The following is a 20,636-nucleotide window of genomic DNA, read 5'->3' on the forward strand; positions in this document are numbered from 1 at the left end:
TGACCGCCCTAGTCCAATGGCAGTTAACTACATTGGACCATTTGACGCAAGGGCAGCAATACCTTGGTCAACGAGTAGAGAAACTAGAAAAATGCATTTCGGGTAGCCTGGTGAATTAACAAACATGGAGGCGACCGACCCAGAAAAGATGTCTACCATTGTGGGTTGGCCCAGAACGGAGACTAAGAAGGGCATCCGTAGTTTCATGGGGTTCACAGGCCACTATCAGCATTTTATTCACGATTATGCTAAAATTGCGGCACCGCTTTTTGCCCTGACAGGAGGCAAACGTGGAACAAAGGATCCACCATTCACCTGGAGTGTGCAGTGTCAGAAGGCTTTGGAGGAACTGAAGCAGGAAATGACTTCAACCCCAAGGGCTAACGCTCACTCTTCACTCCCCTTCACTGTCCAGACGGATGCCTTGGCCGATGGGTTTGGGACAGTTGCAAGATGGACAAGAACGGTCAATACCATATGCAAGTCACACCCTTACGCCGTCACGAGATGAACCTCATCCGAAGCTAGACGTATCACCCTCCACAGATGAGAGTACGAGAGCTGAATTGTATGGTGGCCCTGGAGGGACATCGCGAATCGTCAGTGTTGGAATTTAAGCGTGTGCACTCTAGAGGCCGCTGTTCGGTGTGCTGCCGTGTGCGCGCCACTTTTGCGGCTGCCGGATTTTTGAGGGATTGAAGTCTCAAATCCCTTCGTATTTTTCTCTTAACTGGGCATCTTTGCCGGACTGAGTAAGTCACTTATTGCCATAATCATTACATTCAATAGTAGCAACTGTAAGAAACAGAACGGGTCCTGGAAACTCACACTTCGTATATTTATCAGTGTAATTGTTGCATTTTCATATCGATGTGCTGCCTAGGCCTCATTATGTATGACCAGTGGTAAAAGTAACGGGGATCCATTACAGGGAATTTGTCACGTACTTACCCATGTTTTACCCGTGTTTTTGTAAAGTATCAAGTGATAGTGTACTATACTTTTCCACTCAAATGGGGAACTTCTGTTTTAGGTCATTCTCTTCAGTTTAGTACATGTACGTGACTTATCACACTGAAAGGTTGTGTGTTCTCTCATTTACCTATTTAATCTCATTAGTCCATTGACTAAGAGTTTATAAGGTCAAAGTTAATAGTAATTATTATTCATTTTATTAATTTACAGCATAAGTGAAACAGACAACTGTATTAGCCGTACACCATCAACAATTGCAATCCTCGCCAATTGTTAACTGCCGTTCACTAGCTGTCGGTGCTGTGTCTAGTCTGTTATTAAGCCTGAAGTCTTAAAGTAAACACTGTCCAATGTGTTGTCTCTGATTGTTTTTATCCTTATCGGCCAGCAGTAACATCCGCCTCTCTTTTGTATACACCAATTGGAGTAATAGATCGCCTAACCAGACTTGTTGTAGAGTCAGTCTGTACCAAATAGTTCACATTCTTGCCCCGGTAATTCTACAGTCAATAATTGCCTCCAAATTTACGACTTGCTCTCTGGTTGCGAATATTGACGCCAATATTCATGACCAAAATTCACGACTCGCTCTCCAGTCGTGATTTTGACGCCAATATTCACGACCAAATTCACGACTCGCTCTTCAGTCGTGAATATTGACGCCAATATTCATGACGCTCCAGTTGCGAATACTGATGCCAATATTCCCGACCAAATTCACGACTCGCTCTTCAGACGTGAATATTGACGCCAATATTCACAACCAAATTCACAACTCGTATCTCCAGTCACAAATATTGCCGCGAATATGACCTGAATTTTTCGGTTAATCACAAGTCGTTATTCGGCTGGGTAGTTTTGGCACAACGCAGAGGGCACATCAATAAAAAGTAATTGCTGCATCTACAGCCGAGCAACTTCTCTCTCTACCTGGCTTGCTGGAAATAAATTGCGGCAATAATTGCGGGCGGAGATACGAGTCGTGAATTTGGTCACTAATATTGGCGTCAGTATTCGCCACTAGTGAGTGAGCCATGAATTTTGGTCGTGAATATTGACGGCAATATTTGCGACCAGAGAGTGAATCGTGAATTTGGTCGTGAATATTGGTGTCAATATTGACAATTGGCGATGTCCCTCCGGGGCCACCACAGAATTGCCAGGTGAGAGCGAGTTAGAAGGAAATAGCACATTGATGATAGCACTAAGGTCGATCAAGGCCAGAAAAGCAGAAGACACCGTCCCCTACCTAGACTCCATGAAAAAGAACTGCCTGTAACACCACAGCTGTAAGAGTGGCGCCGGTACAAACGAGGACGACGACTCATCATTACAGGAGACGCACTCCAAACGGCGCCCACAACGGAGGAGAAGACCATCTCAGCGCTTTAGGGAGTGGAAATAAGTACCTTGGTAACTTAGGTTAGATTGTGCATTACAGATGTACATGTATTTAAGTTTCCCTTGTTGAGGACAAGGATTTTAAGTTATGGTGAGTGTGAAAAGGAAATTTTATTTTTTTTTTTACATGACAGTCTAGGGCAGCCACGGGAGCGAGGAGAGTTGGTTAGTTTTGCAATCAGGACGTCCTTGGGATTCGACTGTCTTCCTGCCTATTATACGTGCCCAACCCAACGAAGATGGCGCTGTCTCAGCATGGTGAACATGTTGCTTGTTCTAGTGAGGAGCAGGATGGTAGCATTTGGGACGTGCACACGCCAGGAGACACCAAAGAAAGAATTCAGGCAATGGAGTATCCCGTAGTCAGAAGATCGCTTCGGAGAAGATGAAAACTCACATTAGTGCCACCCAATAAACAGCTAGAAGCAGCGTATTTCCCGCGCAGGGAAGACACTTTAGTGCGAACATTAAAGAGCACTCCGATATTAACCCAATTCGTACGCTGGTTGAACGAAAGAACACAAGCGGTTGTCCCGAAAGCTACAGTGAACAAAACCTAGGCCAGAGCACGCCACTTCGTCTCGATAACACCACGCCGTCGTAGTCGACCCCAGACCCAATTAGATATCAATTAATAATACTAATAATAATAACACATTTCTTATATAGCGCATCACATAGCACATCTCGATGCGCTTCACAGTAATATTATGAAATAAAGCAATTAATGAAACAGGTGAGTTTTAAGTAGTGACTTAAATTCGTTTTCATTTTTGACAGTTCTGATATGGTGTGGGAGAGAGTTCCACAGCGATGGTGATGCATACTTGAATGAACGATATCCATAAGTCTTAGTGCGAGTGACAGGTGTACTGAGCAGCAATGTTGAACTAGAGTGGAGGGTGCGTTGTGGCTCGTATATTTGAATAAGTTCACGGAGGTATGCTGGTGCTGAACCATGGATGCATTTGTGAGTGAGGAGTAGAATCTTGAAAACGATTCGCTCATTGACAGGTACCCAGTGAAGGCTGCGAAGAATAGGAGTTATATGTTGCCTAGATGATGAACGGGTAACAAGTCTGGCGGCTGAATTCTGAATGCGCTGAAGTTTCGAGGTTTGAGAATCAGGGATACAGTGTAGTATACTGTTGCAGAAATCAAGGCGGCAGGAGATAAAAGCACGGACAAGCTTTTCCGTCGTTTGTTTGTCAAGGAAATTTCAAATTTGTCCAATCTTGTGGAGAGCTAGATAAGAAGAGCGGCATATGTTGTTGACCTGGTTTTGCATTCGGAGGTTTGACGTGATGATGGTTCCAAGGTCACGGGCGCATGTGACAGGTCTGATGCAGCAGTCAGAGATGCGAAGACTTTCAATTGGAGTATGGTGCTTAAACTGAGAGGTGATATGGATGACTTCAGTTTTGTCGCTATTCAATTTGAGTTTATTGGCAGTGGAACAAGATTGTATGTGTGAGAGGCATGACTCTAGTCGCTGAATGACGTCAGGACGCTGCTGCTCTGTCATGGTGACGTAGATCATGCAGCTGACGCCGTATGATGCGATGAGATCTTCCAGTGGGGATGTGTACATTGTGAAGCATAGTGGACCTAGGACAGATCCCTGTGGCACTCCAGTATTAACATTATGGGAGGGAGATCAAATCTTATTGATTAGCACAGATTGCTGACGGTTTGCAAAATATGAAGTGAACCATTCCAAGGCAGAGTCGATGATGCCAAAGCGGTGATGCAAGCGTGGTAGCAAGACATGATGATCAATTGTGTTAAAGGCTGCCGAATAATCAAGCAGCACAAGAACGGCCTCTCGACCCTCGTCAATAGCCAATAGCAAATCATTGTAAACACGCAGAAGAGCCGTTTCCACACTCCGATATTTACGATAGGCTGACTGCATTTTACCTGCGAGATTGTGAGTAGCGAGATGACACTGTATTTGTGAGGCCGCTGCACGCTCAATGGTTTTCCCGAGAAAAAGACAGATTGGCGATTGGTCGATAGTTCCTCAGGTTGTCAGGATCAAGATTCTTATTCTTGATAAGCGGTGTGATGTTGGCAAACTTTAATGCATTGGGGAAACAGCCGTTGTTGAAACTCAAATTGATGATGTTAGTTACGGTTGGCGTGATCTCATCTATGCAGTGCTTCAGCAGCCAGGTAGGTATTGGATCAAGACCACTTGATTTGGATTTGGAGCTCATGATAAGTTGCCTCACTGTATTCTCAGTCAATGCCCTGAATTGGCAAAATGATGCACTAGGACTAGGATCATGGACAGGAGCGCAATCCGTATCTGAGTTGTCAAGTTCATTTCTCAGACCTTTGATTTTGTCTGAGAAAGAGTTTGCAAAGTTACCAGCTAACAGTTCAGACGACAAGTCAGAGGGGAGAATTTGCAATGATGATATCGGCACACACATTTTGTTGATAATCTGAAACAGGCGCTTGGAGTCGCAGTTTTCCAGTTGGCTCTTATGATAGTTAAGATTTTGAAGCAGATATCAGCCGGGTATAGCGACGACTCTGCTCTTTGAAAATCTGCCTATGGACCTCCAACTTTGAAGATTTCCAACGTCTTTCATGACGACGCAGCTCACGCTTGGCTGAACGGATGTCATTGCTTAAACCAGGGCGCATGAGGACAGGCTCTTATGTGACCTTTTTGTAGCGGTGTATGCTGATCAAGCAAATCTCCAAGACTCTGCTCATACTGAGTAACCAATGTGTCAAGATCTGTGGAAGGAGATGAGCACATTGGAGAATTCAAAATATCCCGACGGAATGCATCTAAGTTAATGTCACGGAGTTTCCGTGTCTGGACATTCACGTTAGCTGCAACGGGGCGACCAATGCTTAACTTACAGGTGACACAGGCGTGATCAAATGGCATATAATTACTTATGGTCAAGTGCGAGATAAAAGAGTCCGAAGATCTTGTAAAGAGAAGATCCAGTGTATGACCCTCACGATGTGTTGGGCCAGATACATGCTGTTTCAGTCCTGTAGATTCAAGGAGGTCACAAAATGTTGACGCCTCTCTGTCAGATCGATTGTCAATATGGAAATTGAAATCTCCTGCTATCATGATATGACTGGCATCATGAACAATATGTTCCAGCAATGTGGAAAATTCTTGCACGAAGAGTGTAGCTGTGGGCTTTTTGTTGAGCAATCTCTGAGGTCTGTACACAACTATGAGACGGAGAGGTTCATTAGGAAGCGAGTTACTGGACAAGTCGATGTGTTCAAAGGCATCATAAACTGATATCTCATGTCGACGAACATGGAACCCCTTTCTCAGGCATACAAGAACCCCTCCTCCAGCCCTGTTCATGCAAGGGATGTGATGAAACTGAAAGTTAGGCAGGGTGTTCTTAAGATCAGCCAGAGTATGGTTATCACGATGATCACCACTCAACCTAGTTTCTGTAATATCACAATGTCAATGCTGTTCTTTGGGATCATATCGTGAATCATAGCTGTCTTACGTTTTACTGACCGGGCATTCCAAAGAGAAAAATTACAGTCTGATGAGAGCTTGGTGTTAGCTGAAATATGCACAAGGTTGGTAGGATTGGAACCATGTTGTCCCGAGGGCTGTTTACTCTTTTGTTTAGTACATGCCAGTGCTAAGACAGGAATTATTCTTTTCTGTTGCTTGGCCCATGATCTACGGCCCCGTCGTGTGGGTTTTACAGCACAGATACCCAGTTCTTTCAGTCTGTGGTAGACAGCTAGTGGTATCCTAGCTTTGTGGCTGCGAATGGTCTTGAGATCATTGCTATTGTACATCAGTGGAGTCATCAGGGTTAACAGTGTGAAGAGCAGCAGCACCATTAAGGTGCATACTCTGGAACCGGCCATCCGTAAAAAGACAATTGTGTGTGCAGGCCCCAATGGGGAATATGGTGCTTGATGGTCCCAAGGGGGTTTGAAAACCACCAAAACAAAATGTAAGATATCACCAGAGTTCTTGATAAAAATCCTCCAGGCTGGTCTTGTTGTAGAGTCTATGTCAGTAGAGCAGACCTAGGCAAAGTTTCTGGAGCACAAGCAGCCGAACAAATGATAGAAAATAATGAACAATGTGGAGCAAAACATGAGTGCAACCTACTGGCGCAACATCACATGTTCACGTTCAATTAGATGTCACGCCGGAACTCAACTCAGATTTGAGGAACCTTGTATCAGTCCCAGTAGTCAGATATAAGCGTGCCCGCACACGTCGGGGAAATCCGTGCCCGTACAATGCGTTGGCAAGGTAAAACGACAATGTAAATAAAGTTCCTTCAAATCATAGAATTGAAGCAGCAAAATGGGAACAATTCTTGAGGATATTAGAAAATACACAAGCAAGTACATACGTATGTATATTCTACTCTGCTTGAACCCCTTGACGCCGGGATTTTTTTTCTGAAAGCCGACTGCGGGAATTCCAGCCTCGCTTGGCCACGAAGGCCACCTGCCAAACCGCAAATTTTCGGTTTGTGGCCCTGTGAGCTCTGCACACTTTCATTTGCACAGTGAAAAGGCTCATTGTTCAGTGGCATGCGGCTCTTTTCATGCTTCCACATTCCCGTTGCCTCTGGTGATTATGATGCAAATTCGGCCTTTCATTTCTTGGCAACACACAAAGGCCAATCACCATATATACAAGAGCCAGGGTATGCCTTCTTTCACCGTGTTCACTCGAGCGTGGGCCGAGAATAATAGCTGAAATGCGGGCTGAGGGATCTCAATTTTTACGGCTGCTCTTACCACTTCCCGGTGAGAAGGGGTTCGCAATTCGCAAGTTTTACGCCGTCATTCGCTGTTTTAGTGGATATTGTTTGTTCACTCCTTGTTACCCTATGCCCATTGGGTGGCATCATCATGTCAGACAGAGCAACATACCCTCGCAGGTTCACAGCTGCATATAAATGTAGATTGTGTAAACTCAGTCACTTGTTACCGTGCAAGTAAAGACAAAAGATGAACGCATCAAATGTCTGTGTCATCTCCCAAACATGCTGGAGGACACAAGTGCTGACTCCAAAGAATTTGGGACATCAGAACTTGTTCAGCTGCTTTGTGAATTGGAAACAAATCTTCGTCAGGAAACTGACCAACTGTGGAAGTCATTCACTGAAGCAATAACTGACGCTTCAAAGAGACCACCTGTTCAGCTTGGACCCAAGCTCCCAGATTTCCATAAGCTTGGGGACAGTGACGACATGTCTTGCTATCTGGCAACATTCAAACGCTTAGCTACTGCAACAAAAAAGCCAAAGCGGGAATGGCCTAGACTCCAGGAGCCGTATCTTAATGGTAAAGCACAAAAAGTCCTCTGCAGTCTGAATGAGAATGAAGAGTTGGAAAATAGTTGCAGCAATTGAGAGGAAATATTTTCGTACTCCAGTCATATCGAAAACTCTTCAAAACTTATCAGAAAAGGCAGATGAGACCTTTGAGGAGTTCGCAGCAAGGCTGGAACTGTACTTCAACAAATGGATCGAGCTACGGGAAGATGCAGAGAAGGCTCCAGAACTGAAACGCTGTTGTCATCTGGTAATGATTGACCAATTTCTATCGACCATCAGGAGTGATGCATTCCGTCTGAAACTGCAAGAGCGCAAACTACAGACTGTGGGTGAAGTTGCCAGGGCAGCGGATGGATATTTGCTACATCAGCACTCGCATCTCACCCCTTCCCCATTTTCGACCAAAGCCACTTACCCAAGCCTTCACCTTCGAAGAATAAACCATCACTGCCAGTCAACAAACCAATGGCACCACACAGTAAACAGCACAGGCCAGGACAATTCACAAGTGTTTGTTATCGTTGCAAACTGATCGGACACAGGATACAAGAGTGTCCCCTCCCTTCCCCTCCTGTGCAAACAAACCCTCAGTCATGCCATCACCACCCCCAGCCAAGCCTGAGAGCAAACCGTCTTCTGCGAACAATGTGAACCTGGTGCACACGTCACCCCAGAGGAGTGGCCCATTCATGGACTTCCATGAATGCTTGTCTGACGAGTCAATGGAGAGAGTGTCATGGCATTTGTTGATACTCGCTCTACCCTGTCCATGGTAACAGAGGAAACATACCAGGGACTTGCATTGCCTTCTGTGCCCCAAGAAACGACCCGAGAGACTCTGATCATGGTTGACGGGACCAAGCTCACCACGCTTGGCACTGTCACAGTGACCCTTTGTGTTGGTGGGGTTGACACTGCGATCCAACTCCATAGTGTGCATAATCTACCAGCCTCCATTCTTTGTGCATAAAGCACACCTCATTTGCGATTTCTGTGACAACTGCTATGTTGATCAGCGAGCTCCCCGACTGACTGCCACATCAAGTTTCCCTTCTGGGTATTCCGTCCCCGCTGCCTCCACCGGTTGAAACAGTTTCCATCGCCTATAACGACTTGCCTCAGCAATCAGCATCCAAGTTTGACAAGCCTGTTCTGACAATGAACAATGTCAGTTGGACACTCTTCTCAATGAGTTCCCCGATGTCTTCTATGACCAGCCTGGTCACACTGACGTTGCACAACACCACATCACGGTTGATGACGCTCTACCTCACCGTTCCACAATGTATCGCCTCTCACCAGACAGGAGGCGGGCTCTGAAGGAGGAACTTGACACACTTCTAAAGGCTGGGAAAGTGGTTACATCCAGCTCCCCTTGGGCAACACCTGTCTTGATGGTGCACAAGAAATCAGGCAAACACCATCTTTGCATAGACTATCACAAATTAAACAGTGCCACAAAGCTAGATGCATGCCTCATGCCTACAATTGATACTTTTCTCGACTCACTCCATGGTGCCCAGGTTTTCAGCTCATTAGACCTTTGCAGTGGGTACTGACAGATGGGCATGGCCCCCGAAGATGAAGAGAAAATGGCCTCCATTTGCGAGGAGGGCCTGTTCCACTTTACGGTCATGCCACTTGGTGTTGTAAACGACCCTATTAGTTTTCAGCGCCTTATGTCTGAGGTGCTAGGTGACCTTATTGGGCATACCTGTTTCGTCTACCTGGATATCCTCTGCTACTCTAATTCCGTGCAACAACACTTTGATGACCTTCGCGACATTCTGCTGGCCTGACAGTGAACTTTGAAAAGTGCAACTTTGCTCGCAAAGAAATTTTGTACTTTGGCTATATTGTCAGTTGTGATGGCCTACAGCCCAACCCAGACAAAGTCGCCACATTCCTCAACTATCCTTTATACCTCACATGCTGAAGAAACTTGAGCGTTTCCTCAGGATAGTAGGCAGGTACCATAAATTTATCCCAAACTTTGCAGACATTGAGGAACCTCTTCACCATTTGCGACTGAAGAGCACTCATGTGTTGGTCCCTGGCTTGCCAGGTAGCATTTGACTACCTCAGAAATGCATTGACCTCGAAACCAATCCTGGGTTACCCTGCGATGGATCAACCTTTCTCCATGCACACTGATGCAAGTGACATAGGTCTGGGGGCCGTCCTCCTCCAAAAGCAAGAGTCTGTCCACAAGACCCTCGCCTATGCCAGTAGAGCCCTCACCCTGGCTGAGTGCAATTACAGTACTACAGAGAAAGAATGCCTAGCGGTTGTCTGGGCCCTACCTCGAGGGCCAATGCTTCCATGTTGTGACAGACAATCAAGCGCTTTGCTGCCTGTTTCGTAAGGCCAACCAAACTGGCCGCCTAGCCTGTTGGGTCCTCAGGTTGTTGTGTTTTATGTGGTTTACCAACCTGGTTCACTGCACTATGTCCCTGATGTCCTATCCAGACTTGAAAAAACACTGAATGTTGTCGGAGTCATTCGAGCTGACCCAGATTTGCCGACCCCACGGGTGCCTGTTGACATGTCTCCTGATTATACTTTATACAGTGCTGGTGTGGACAGCCCTAGTCCAGCATCACTCCGTGAGGCTGCTGTATGCTTTGACCATCAAGACGAGTAGATCACTTGGATCCAGTGCGATGATTGTGATGCCTGGTTCCACCAGACTTGTCTACATTCGACTCAAGCGTGCTATCTCCATGGCGAAGTATTCTTGTCCAGTGTGTCGGAAACACCATTGGGAACATCGCAAAGAGCAATGGGCCAATTTCCATTCCTCTGATGAGACCCTGCCAACCACCTTCTCTCATGGCAAGCTGCAATCTGCACAAATCAAGGATGCCCACTTGCTGCCCTTGATTCAATTTCTTGCAGAGGGCAAGTTACCTGCATACAATCAAGCCGCCGATCACATCCGTAAACAAGCTACTCAATACCGAATCCATGATGGTATCCTACTCCATTATACCGAATCTTCCTTGTCTGTTGTAGTCCTATCATTCCTCCAGCGTAACGTCATCCTTGAGCTACATACAAACCGGCTGGTCTAATGCTTTCCACACATTCCCAGGCTCCTTCGGAAGTCATGGCTGTTGACTTGTTGGGTTCCCTCCCGAAAAGCTATAGGGGCTTTCCTAGGTGGACGGAAGTTTTTCCCTGAAAACGCTGCTGGATGCACAGTCGCATGTACCTTGGTTCGCCAGCTCTTCAGCCGTTACGGTGCCCCGCAGTCTTTTCTGGCGGACAATGGCCCTCAATTCACGTCCCGTGCCCTGGCCTGTGTCTGCTCTGATTGGGGCATTGAGCAGTTGTTCATATCGCCACACCACCTCCAGTCCAACAGGGTGGAGAGGGTGAACTGGACACTCAAGGCAATGATGCAAGCTTATGCCAGCTCGGACTATCACACGTGGCAGTTTGCATTCACATTGAACTTGGCCACACACGAGACAACAGGAGTGGAACCTTTGATGCTTATGTAAGGGCGAAACATGAGAGCCCCGCTCACCAACAAGTGGGACACTTAACATCATCATCATCTTTTGGTAACCTGCCTGCTGCAGATCAGGATGTCCGTGAGCAGGCTCTCCAACACACTAAGCAAGCTCGCTGCAAACGTGAACGCTACTACAAGAAGACCCGGTCCGTGCCCACCAAGAATGCTGGAGACCATGTGATGCTTCAAACCCACCCACGACCCAACGCAACCAAGTCCTTCAGTGCCAAGTTGGCACCACCCTGGCAAGGACCATTTGTGGTGAAGGAACGCCTTATCCCAGTTAATGTCAAGCTTGCCCACATCCACCCCCACACAAGGAACTGTTTGCTCATGTTGGACAGCTCAAACCAGTTCCTGGACCAGACACTCCACCACCATAAAGAGACTGTAGACTTTGAACCATTGTTTTGTACACTGAAGTTCAGTGGTGTTACCTTTCTAGCTGTGCTGAAAGGTCTTTTGTTTGATGTTGACCAGTTGCTACATTTAGAAATATTATTGATGTTACTTTTCCAGAGTTCTTAAACTTGACACTTTTAATTCTCCAAAATTTACGGATCTTGTGATTCTCATACAGCACTAACTGCATACCCGTTCTTACTGTCCACCTATACCTGCTCCACCCATGTAACTGAAATTTGAACACTACGATTCACATCATGATCATGTGTGTACTTTATGACAAAATGTGTTGCTTGATGCTAAAGTCGATAATTAACAAGATTCCTGTCTATGTTTCAGCAAGCTACATGAACCCTGGAAAGTTTTTCAAGAACATTAACAAAGGGGCAAACACTCTACATTAATACCACTGAGGGAACATTCAGGTTTTGTTTTCTCTTGTACGCAGAATAAGCAAAGTGTTGTGATGGCACAGTCAGTTTTTTCTTCTTTCACATGAAACACACAGTATGTCATTGGGGGGGTGTAGCAGGTTCCCTTAACGCCTTGCACATGTAGGCTTTTCCATAACATTATCTCATTATAATATTATAATTTGCCCATGGCTGGGAATGCCGTGATATTTCATTCCTAAGACGGCTGCGAGTCACTTTGGCTTTAATTCCCCGGCAGTCCAGGACAACCAGGTCAGTTCATCGTTAATAATTGTTAATAAACATTAATCGCGGCATATCAGTCATGTGTCAAAACCTGTTTGTAACAAAAGACTGTTACACCTTCAAGAATGTGTCCTCTGATCACCTTGCGTTTGTCACAAGAACAAACATCAATCCCCTGGCTGGTACATGTCTTTTCTTTGTAACATAATTTCTTTGGACCTACACACCCCATTTAAGACGATGTGTACATGCTTTCAGACAGGGATGTATCGTGGATGGAAACCTGAGTAGTTCCACAGCGATGTCATTATCAGTCATGTGGTACCAAATTATAGGTGAAATCTTAAGAGGCTGTTCTCCACAGGACTGCACATACAAATGTACAAACACAGTCATTGAATGCAAATTGATTAAAGGGATGGGTTATAAGCAAAACATCATCATGTTGCTACATTTATGTTTCATGACACAACCAAATAGTACACTCCTCACATACCAATATCTACTCCACTACATGTCTGATCACGCTTAATAGAAAATAAGTGTATAGGCAGAGATGTTATAGAAAAAACTTGTTTTGGGTAAGAGTAAAAAAGGTTAATGCAAGGTCACAGTTAAAATTTTATTGCAAAAAATTGCATCGATTTGAACACCAGCCAACACATTCCTAATCATCGTTTGTGGGATAAACGTGAAACCTAGAATGCACATAAATCTTTGTACTTGAATGTGCATAATTTGTGATGTCATTATGATGTCATCATAGAGCAAATTACGAGCAATTTATAGTGCAACTGGAAAGAAATATACAACTTTTGGATTGAAGGCAATGACACATTCATATATTGTAATCTGGAACGTAGATCTAACTTTGAGCAAAATTTGTCATTTCGAGACACACAGAAGCATGCTCTTTACTTCCTGGGGTACTGGAAGTGTGGTGATATGCGACTATATCACTTAAAAGTGGAAGAATGTTTGTACTGCCGACCAAATTATAATTTTGAGTAACATGCCATCACTATACAAGGGTTGAAGATGTCATCACATAAATCGTGCCATGCTTCCATGGACAGGAACCAGTTTCTGAAGTTCAACAATGATGTCATCATCCCAGAATTCACTATTGGGAGAATTTCAAGATGAACGGTTTCCCTCTTGACTTGAGTGCATCATGTAATACCCATCAGAGACAAGGGCAGATGGGGGGGGCAAAGGCGGCCATCCCCCCCCCAAAAATGAGGATTGTTTTTTTTAATCAATCAGAGTGAAGATATCTAAGTGGAGGCATTATTTAATGGAGGTTGTTTAAACTTGTTTCGTATGGACAGAGCCATTCTGTTCAGAAATTATTTCTGAGCAGCTGCTTCATAGTGACTGGTGTTACCAGTTAATGTAAAAGTGCACCCGTCATGCCTAGTCTGGATTGCGCTCATCATCTGTGTAAGTGTCTAAAACAGAGTTCAATGGTGTCCAAATAATGTTTGATCATCTCATTTTGTTCAATTAGTATTCATTTTCTTTTATGTTTCACATTTTGGGTGATCGCACTGGAAGTTAAATCATGAAACAAAACCAATTTTTCTTTGACTCATCCCTGCATAACTTAATGCAACATGCAGTAGATTTACACCGAGAGCATTGTCCAACACTTTGCCTCAGATGGGCTCACTGTTTGAGCTTTATTATTTAAAGCTATTGTTTTTCACTCACTCAAAGTTTAAGACCTTTCTTAATAACACATATAAATATGCATCTTTAGGGAAGAACCATGTGATACCTGATGACATCATCATACCATTCTTGTCAGGAACACCTGTCTTCACCTGTGACTTTATATCTTAGACGTTTCAAGTTGATTTGACTTGGAATAGTGCCCAAAAAAATGTGATTAGAAGCACTAAGAAAACCCCAGCAAAATGTCCATGAAAAATTAATTTAAAGAAAATGTCACCACGATGATACTTCAGACATTTATGAGGAAGGCATATACACACACTTGATGGCATCATCATGACATCACTAAATGTTCCAAACAGCCTGTACCCATACATCTACATGTACTTAGATAATAAAAGGTACTGCGAAAAGAATTTCAAAACTACCTTGTTTTGTTTTGTTGCAAAGAATCATACTAACGTGGGGAAACACCAGGTAGCAGTGAACCCAAGGGGGACAGGGGCCTGAGCCTCCACTGGTTTCAGAGTGTGTACTCTACAGTAAGGGATAAACTGGAGATGACATGTATGAGCTTGGATCATCATGGTTTATTCTATGACTCGACAATGATCTCCTCTTAAGACCAAGGAATACTATAAACAACTTACATAACAAAAACATCTGTACACTGATGCAATAAAGATAAGTGTGATACAAAGCTGGCTTCGCTATCAACTACCCAAATATAATATTTGCAGGTGAGAAAGCTACATGTAGCTTGTTTTCAGAGGGATGTCTCTCGAGCACGATTCAACGATGGAAAAGACCGAAACCCTTGTGTCGCCAAAATACGAATACACTCAGTGCTATATGTATGCAATTAAATATTCATGACATTGAAATGAAGATTGAGTTTGGTTACAGGTACCATAAACATTGCTCCAAAATCAACCATGACAATGTCATAATGTTGACAATCTGAACTGGCCAAACCCTCAAAGTGGCGCACAAAATGAAAACATGGTTGCAAAAAAGAATATTTCAACGACAATAGCTGTGCCTTAGTGAGGTTGGGAACAATATGTCATTCCAAAAATATTACTAATTAAGAAACATCCAGATGGACAGACAGACACACTACAACCTCCTCCAGGCTTCTTTGACTAGAGTGGTTTTGACTAAGCTAACATACTGCCCAACACCACTGGTTGAGGTCAATTCAAAGGCTCCCTCATCTCCTATCACAAAGTTCATACAGGAGACACGGTCTCTTTTTGTGATGAATGTACAATACTTGTCCTGATATAAGCCAGCAAATGGACCCACTCATTGCACTTTGCAAGTCCTAAAATTCCATGTTATCATCCACACCATCAAAGAACTCATCAGGTACACTTGTCCAACTTGGAGAAATTTCCCCATAAACTATGTCTGTAAAACTGCATTTATGAGAAGTGTCGTCTGATTGTTTCTTTGGAATACTTGCTGAGGGTAGACCAGACGCTTCACTGCCAGACGGTTTCATATTGTTACTAGAAGGCACATCAGATTTATCCGTGGAAACCAAGTCCAGATTGGGTGATAGGTTGAAGGTACCACTAATATATGACGAGGGTGGTTTCCATAAGACAAGTTCAGTGCAGACATTAGCTCTAACAAAGAAGAAAAAAGAGTAATTTTTTTTCAATCCTGAGAAGTAAAAAGTCGTTATCTAACATTTACCGACTGTTTACATGTTTGTGAAGGAATGCCAGAAGGAATTTCATTTTTTAACAGAATAAATATTCCCCTCCAAATGTCACCTAAAAAAAAATATTCTCATTGTTGCACATTATTTGTATTATACTGCCCATAGCAAAGTACATTTTCGACTGCTCAACTGGATTCCTTTTTTTTTACATCGGGGACTATCCAACCTGAGAATGAGCACTTTGAAGTATATGTACCTGTAACATTGCTACAAGAGTTATGACCAATATCAGAATGAAGATTCTGTTATAAGCAGCTATGTTGAATTTTTGCAAGTTAGGCATATTTCCATAACTTGGATTTTCTCAGCCTTTTGGCATGTCATTCTGGGGATGTTGAAGGAATGCACTGCAAAAATAGAAAAAAATTGTGGCCAAATTTGCAATTTGTTCAAGGTTTACATAAAAAAATGAGGTGTGAGAGCTGGATAAAAAATGCAAAAAAGATTAGCTTACTGCGGTAAAGAAGAAAACATTCATTACAAACACGCACATTTGATACCTGAGGTATGACAACACGAAATGTAGACTTACATAGACTTGACAACAGAGTCCGGTAAGAGTGGTTCTTGTTTTTCCATGGCCATCTTGAGTTCTGGACTGACTTGAATCTGACGAGGCTTGCCATCTCTTGTATCACTGTTAGAATCATCATCATTATCCGACTCAGAATCTGACAATCTGCAGTAAAAAAAAACAAGAGACTCTTCAGCAGCACTGCTCAACACAAAGTGAAATGGCAATAAGAACATCTAAAATTCTAAAATAGACATGAAAGGTGAGGAATGAAAATGCAATGTGTTAGTATGGAAAAACAGTATGGTAAGGCCCAAAAAAAACCTCGCTCTCTGGTCAGACCAAAATTCCAGAATGTGGCGATGCAGGTTTTTTATTTCTTTACATTTTTTTTGGGGGGCGGATGGGGTTGGCTTTGTAAGACTGGCAATGGACACTGAAGTGAATGGGATATTTAATCAAAGAGCAAAGGCTAGTAGAAGCAAGTCGCATGTCATGCCGCCATTGTTGACCAGCTGGCTGCAACTTTGTAACCTACCCATGGTCTACTGTTTGTGTTTGACATCAACATTTACGCAGTCATAATGGATCTACAGCTACCCACGAATTAGTCTGGTTCCTTGAACAAATTGCCCTTCTGACTTGTGGCTGGGAATCAGTCTACTCGCGAACATTCAGGTGGTGTAGAAATAGAGGGCACTGTTTTGACAATTTTGAGGAAAAAAATGGAAAAAAAAAACATTGACGCGCACATTAAAAATCAGTTTCCTTCACTGAGGTTGCCAAGAAGCGTCAAGTCCCATACTACTTGACTGATGTCTGTTTATTAGCAGTACAGGCTGTGGTTGATAATCGACTAGCATGAGTACATCAATACCAGCAACCCCTGTAGCGCTACACGCATGCGCTCTGTCCATTTTCAGGGTCACCCCATTGAATGAACTTAACCAATGCGTGTGCGGATGAGTGTATGTTTTCCGTACCGTAACTGTATCACGTACATGTACGTATTGCACTGTCAAGTCGTGACGTGATATGCAAGTGGCTTGCCGTCCTTGCTTCGTCCTTAGGGGCAAATGATCAGTTATCGAATTTGCAGCCCGTGAGGATAATAATCAAGAATGAATTTGCTGGGATCGACCACAGAGGTAGAAATAAACCAGGGTAAATCAAAGCCATTGAATTAGCACAAGGAATCATAATGTACATGTACATAGGCAACACATGTGTACGTGTATTAAGTCAGCAAAATGACGACTTACAGCACAAGTCAGCATTCGCGTAGTCGTCATAATTTCTTGAGTCCTGAGAGTGCCAACCTAGCCGGAGTTTACTGTACAGGTAATTTTAATGGGCTTGATCATGTCAAGCATAAAAAAATTGAGAAGTTCTTAGACTTCCCTCACATGACATCATGCTTTGTTTACAGGTGTGCTTCAAGGGAATCATATAAAACTGTCAAAAAAAAATCTCATCCAACTCCCAGAAGAAAGCATGTGAGTATATAAAATGATGTACAGTTGACTCTTGTTAATACCGGGGCCTAATTAGGACTTACTTTATTATCTCGTATTATCGATCCGAAACCTCGTCTTTAAGGTATTTTCCCACTCATTTGTGTCGTTTGTTGATTGTACTACTCTAGAAGGGTAATAAATTAGCTTTCAAAACAGTTCGCACATTGTTCTTTGTGAAAGTGTAATGTGCATGTTGTAATAGAGTTGTTGTAATAAAATACATATTAATTGAGATGAAGCGAAAAAATTAATAAAAAGCAACAATGGGGCAAATGGACTCATCACCAATCACTGTTGAAATGATGTAACCTGCATGGGGCAGTCACGACATTGAGAGAACATACACGTAAGTATATTAACATTTCAGATGCCGACCGACTAAAGAGATGCAATTTTATACATGAACGAAGTGAAGGAAACCAGTGACTTTTGGTGGACAATAGAGGGCATGGGTTGGGGCCTGGGCAATATACTTTTAGAAGGAAATGAAAGGTTTTTTACGTTGGGTATTGAGAACTCGTAACTGTGACTTCCCAAAAGGCATTTACGGGTAAAGGAAGAACTGATTTTAATCAATTTTACGTAAGTTTATAAGTTGAGTTGGGGCATTTTTCTTATTTCTTTTTCATGTTTTTGAGGGGAGTTTTCAAGTTTGTAACAAGTTTGTTCTGACCAGGCCCTAGTCTGGTGGCATGGAAATTGCAAACACCCGTTGTTTTTGTTCTGATCGGGCAGCATGAAACTGCCCATAAAGAAAACCTTTGATTATTTGGGAAGCTAAAATGCCCCCAAACCGCAGTCGTGGATTAGCAAGCATTATTGCCACGCCTAGTACAACAGCACCTTTACTGAATGGGATCATTGATTGACAAGTTGTTTTCAAAGTACTCGTGTTAAATAGAGAGATAACAATACATCTGCATTCGACTGGACAAGAAAAAGCACTCATCTTAACCAAAATCTCGTATCATCCAAGCTCAAATTAAAGATTTTTTTCTCAAAGGAATGTACACACTTTGGTTGGGACTGGCGAAATATGCTTGTCTTAACTGGAATGTCATCTGAACTGAGCTTGTACTACCGAGAGTCAACTGTAATCACATGGGCAATTATTTTTAATGGCCAAACTTTGTACACGTGCAGTCCCAACTCCCTCCTACTTGACCACAGCTTTTTATATTGAATAAAACAGTTATTAGCGAATCACTTTGAAAAACTTTGCCTTGAGATAAGTGGTATACCTTCTTTCAATTTCTTCAAGTTGTCTCTTAGTTTTTAACTTGGCTTGCAACCATCTTTCTTGTAGGGAAGCCATAGTGTTTTCATTTGTGATACTCAGGTGGCTCATCCTGGCAGCCATTTTTTCCTCACTAATAAATTGCTTGCTTGGGGGCAAGTAACACCTATACAGGAAAACAAGAAAAGAGATGGATATTTACTTCAAGGTACAAAAAATCCCACTTCAATTCACTTTAACTACATATACATATGCATAGTACAAGGAACACCATTATTATTGTGCCAAGGTGTTTGTCAAGGTGTTTGTGCTGCTTTATATTTGCATACCCTCCTCTGACCAATTCTACATCTACATGTACATACAGAAGTGAAGGGATTTTGTGTAGAGATTTGATGGTTCAAATCATAGCAGGGTTAAGGCACAAGGTTAGTTTACCACTATATTCAGTATAACCAGTTACTGTTACTGTCATAGGCATGCAATCGTGTCATCTAAACTAGTTTTCGTTGTTGTTTATAAATAGTATCTTCTATTTGCAACAGAGCAAAATGGGGAAACTGTTATCTACATGGTCACTGTGTTTTTTTTTAGCCCACTAGCAACTTTATTAGAGCAAATTTTCCTAATGTTTTCATGGAGCAGTGCACAGTTGCTCAATTTCATTTTTACATATGCATGTACTATATACTCTGTTTTACTTGTTGTCACTGCCTGGATCTTAACGAATTGTGAACTGATGGTAAGGCACTATATTCAATATGGCAGCCATCCATCTTCTCCCATTCATTATAGGGACTTACATGTACATGTATGTGCTTACATGCTGGGAATCATCGACTGGATCCATACATCATCTCTATGGTGACGAGATCCCAGATGTATCTCCTCTGCTTCCCATTATATTACCCAGACTAACTGAACACAACACCAACCATGCTGATTGTCCTCTTTCGAGCACCCATTAGGTTGGTGCCTTGCACATTAACCAATGCACTGTGTCATGTCAGCTGTGGTGATTTACCCTGGGTGGTGATGATCATGCAAATCCACAGTGACCACAGTGTCCAAATATACCCCTTGCAGCTATTCCTGAAGCTACTCAGAGACCATGAATACCCAATATTTCGGGCATAATCCTCAATGCAAGGAGTCCTAAAAATAAACTGAATGAGCTGATTGCTTCTGGAAACTACCGCACCCAACATTCTGGGTATTACAGAAACAAGGTTGCTGGCTGAAAAATAATTCAGGAGATCCTGTACTTCAATGGTAAGACTATGTCATATTTAGACGTGATCATAACAATGGCTGTCAAGGTGGATATATTTGGATAAGGTGTGAAGTCCTATTTTTTTCCCTCATTATGTCCATGAACACCCTGATATCTGAAATGTGTGTGGACAACACACTGCAAAAGGTTAGTGGCTATTTTGTGTTCAACATAGACTGCCCAACTCAAGTACGTGTACCATACACTAGGATAAATTTTGAACAGCTTCTGATGAGATTTAACTGGCCACCTGAAACTATCAGGGAGTTATTTTTATTGGTGACTTCAATTTGACATGGCCTAATCTTGAAACAAACAAGAATAACCTTACATGCACTGTTTAGCTATAGGCTTAATTCACCTTTAACCCTAACCCCCTAGGTTGTATGTTAAATCTTTTCTTCAAAT

The 20,636-nt window shown here is 43.0% G+C and overlaps 1 protein-coding gene across 7 annotated transcripts in view; it reads right to left on the reverse strand.

Moving 5' to 3' along the window:
• Nucleotides 1-14,523: 14,523 nt before the first annotated feature.
• The window catches only part of LOC110987564 (uncharacterized), a 28,444-nt gene continuing 22,331 nt past the window's right edge, over nt 14,524-20,636 (reverse strand). For all 7 annotated transcript variants that reach the window (XM_087141466.1, XM_087141464.1, XM_087141463.1 and 4 more), the window contains 3 exons: nt 18,960-19,121; nt 16,220-16,366; nt 14,524-15,589 (listed from right to left, as the gene is read on the reverse strand). In XM_087141466.1, the coding sequence (XP_086997592.1) occupies nt 15,283-15,589; nt 16,220-16,366; nt 18,960-19,121 (616 nt within the window). In that variant the 3' untranslated portion in view covers nt 14,524-15,282. The remainder of the gene's footprint in view (nt 15,590-16,219; nt 16,367-18,959; nt 19,122-20,636) is intronic.

The sequence above is a fragment of the Acanthaster planci genome, linkage group LG09, assembly GCF_054643075.1.
Source record: "Acanthaster planci isolate LZ-2023a linkage group LG09, COTS_SCS, whole genome shotgun sequence".
Taxonomy (NCBI): domain Eukaryota; kingdom Metazoa; phylum Echinodermata; class Asteroidea; order Valvatida; family Acanthasteridae; genus Acanthaster; species Acanthaster planci.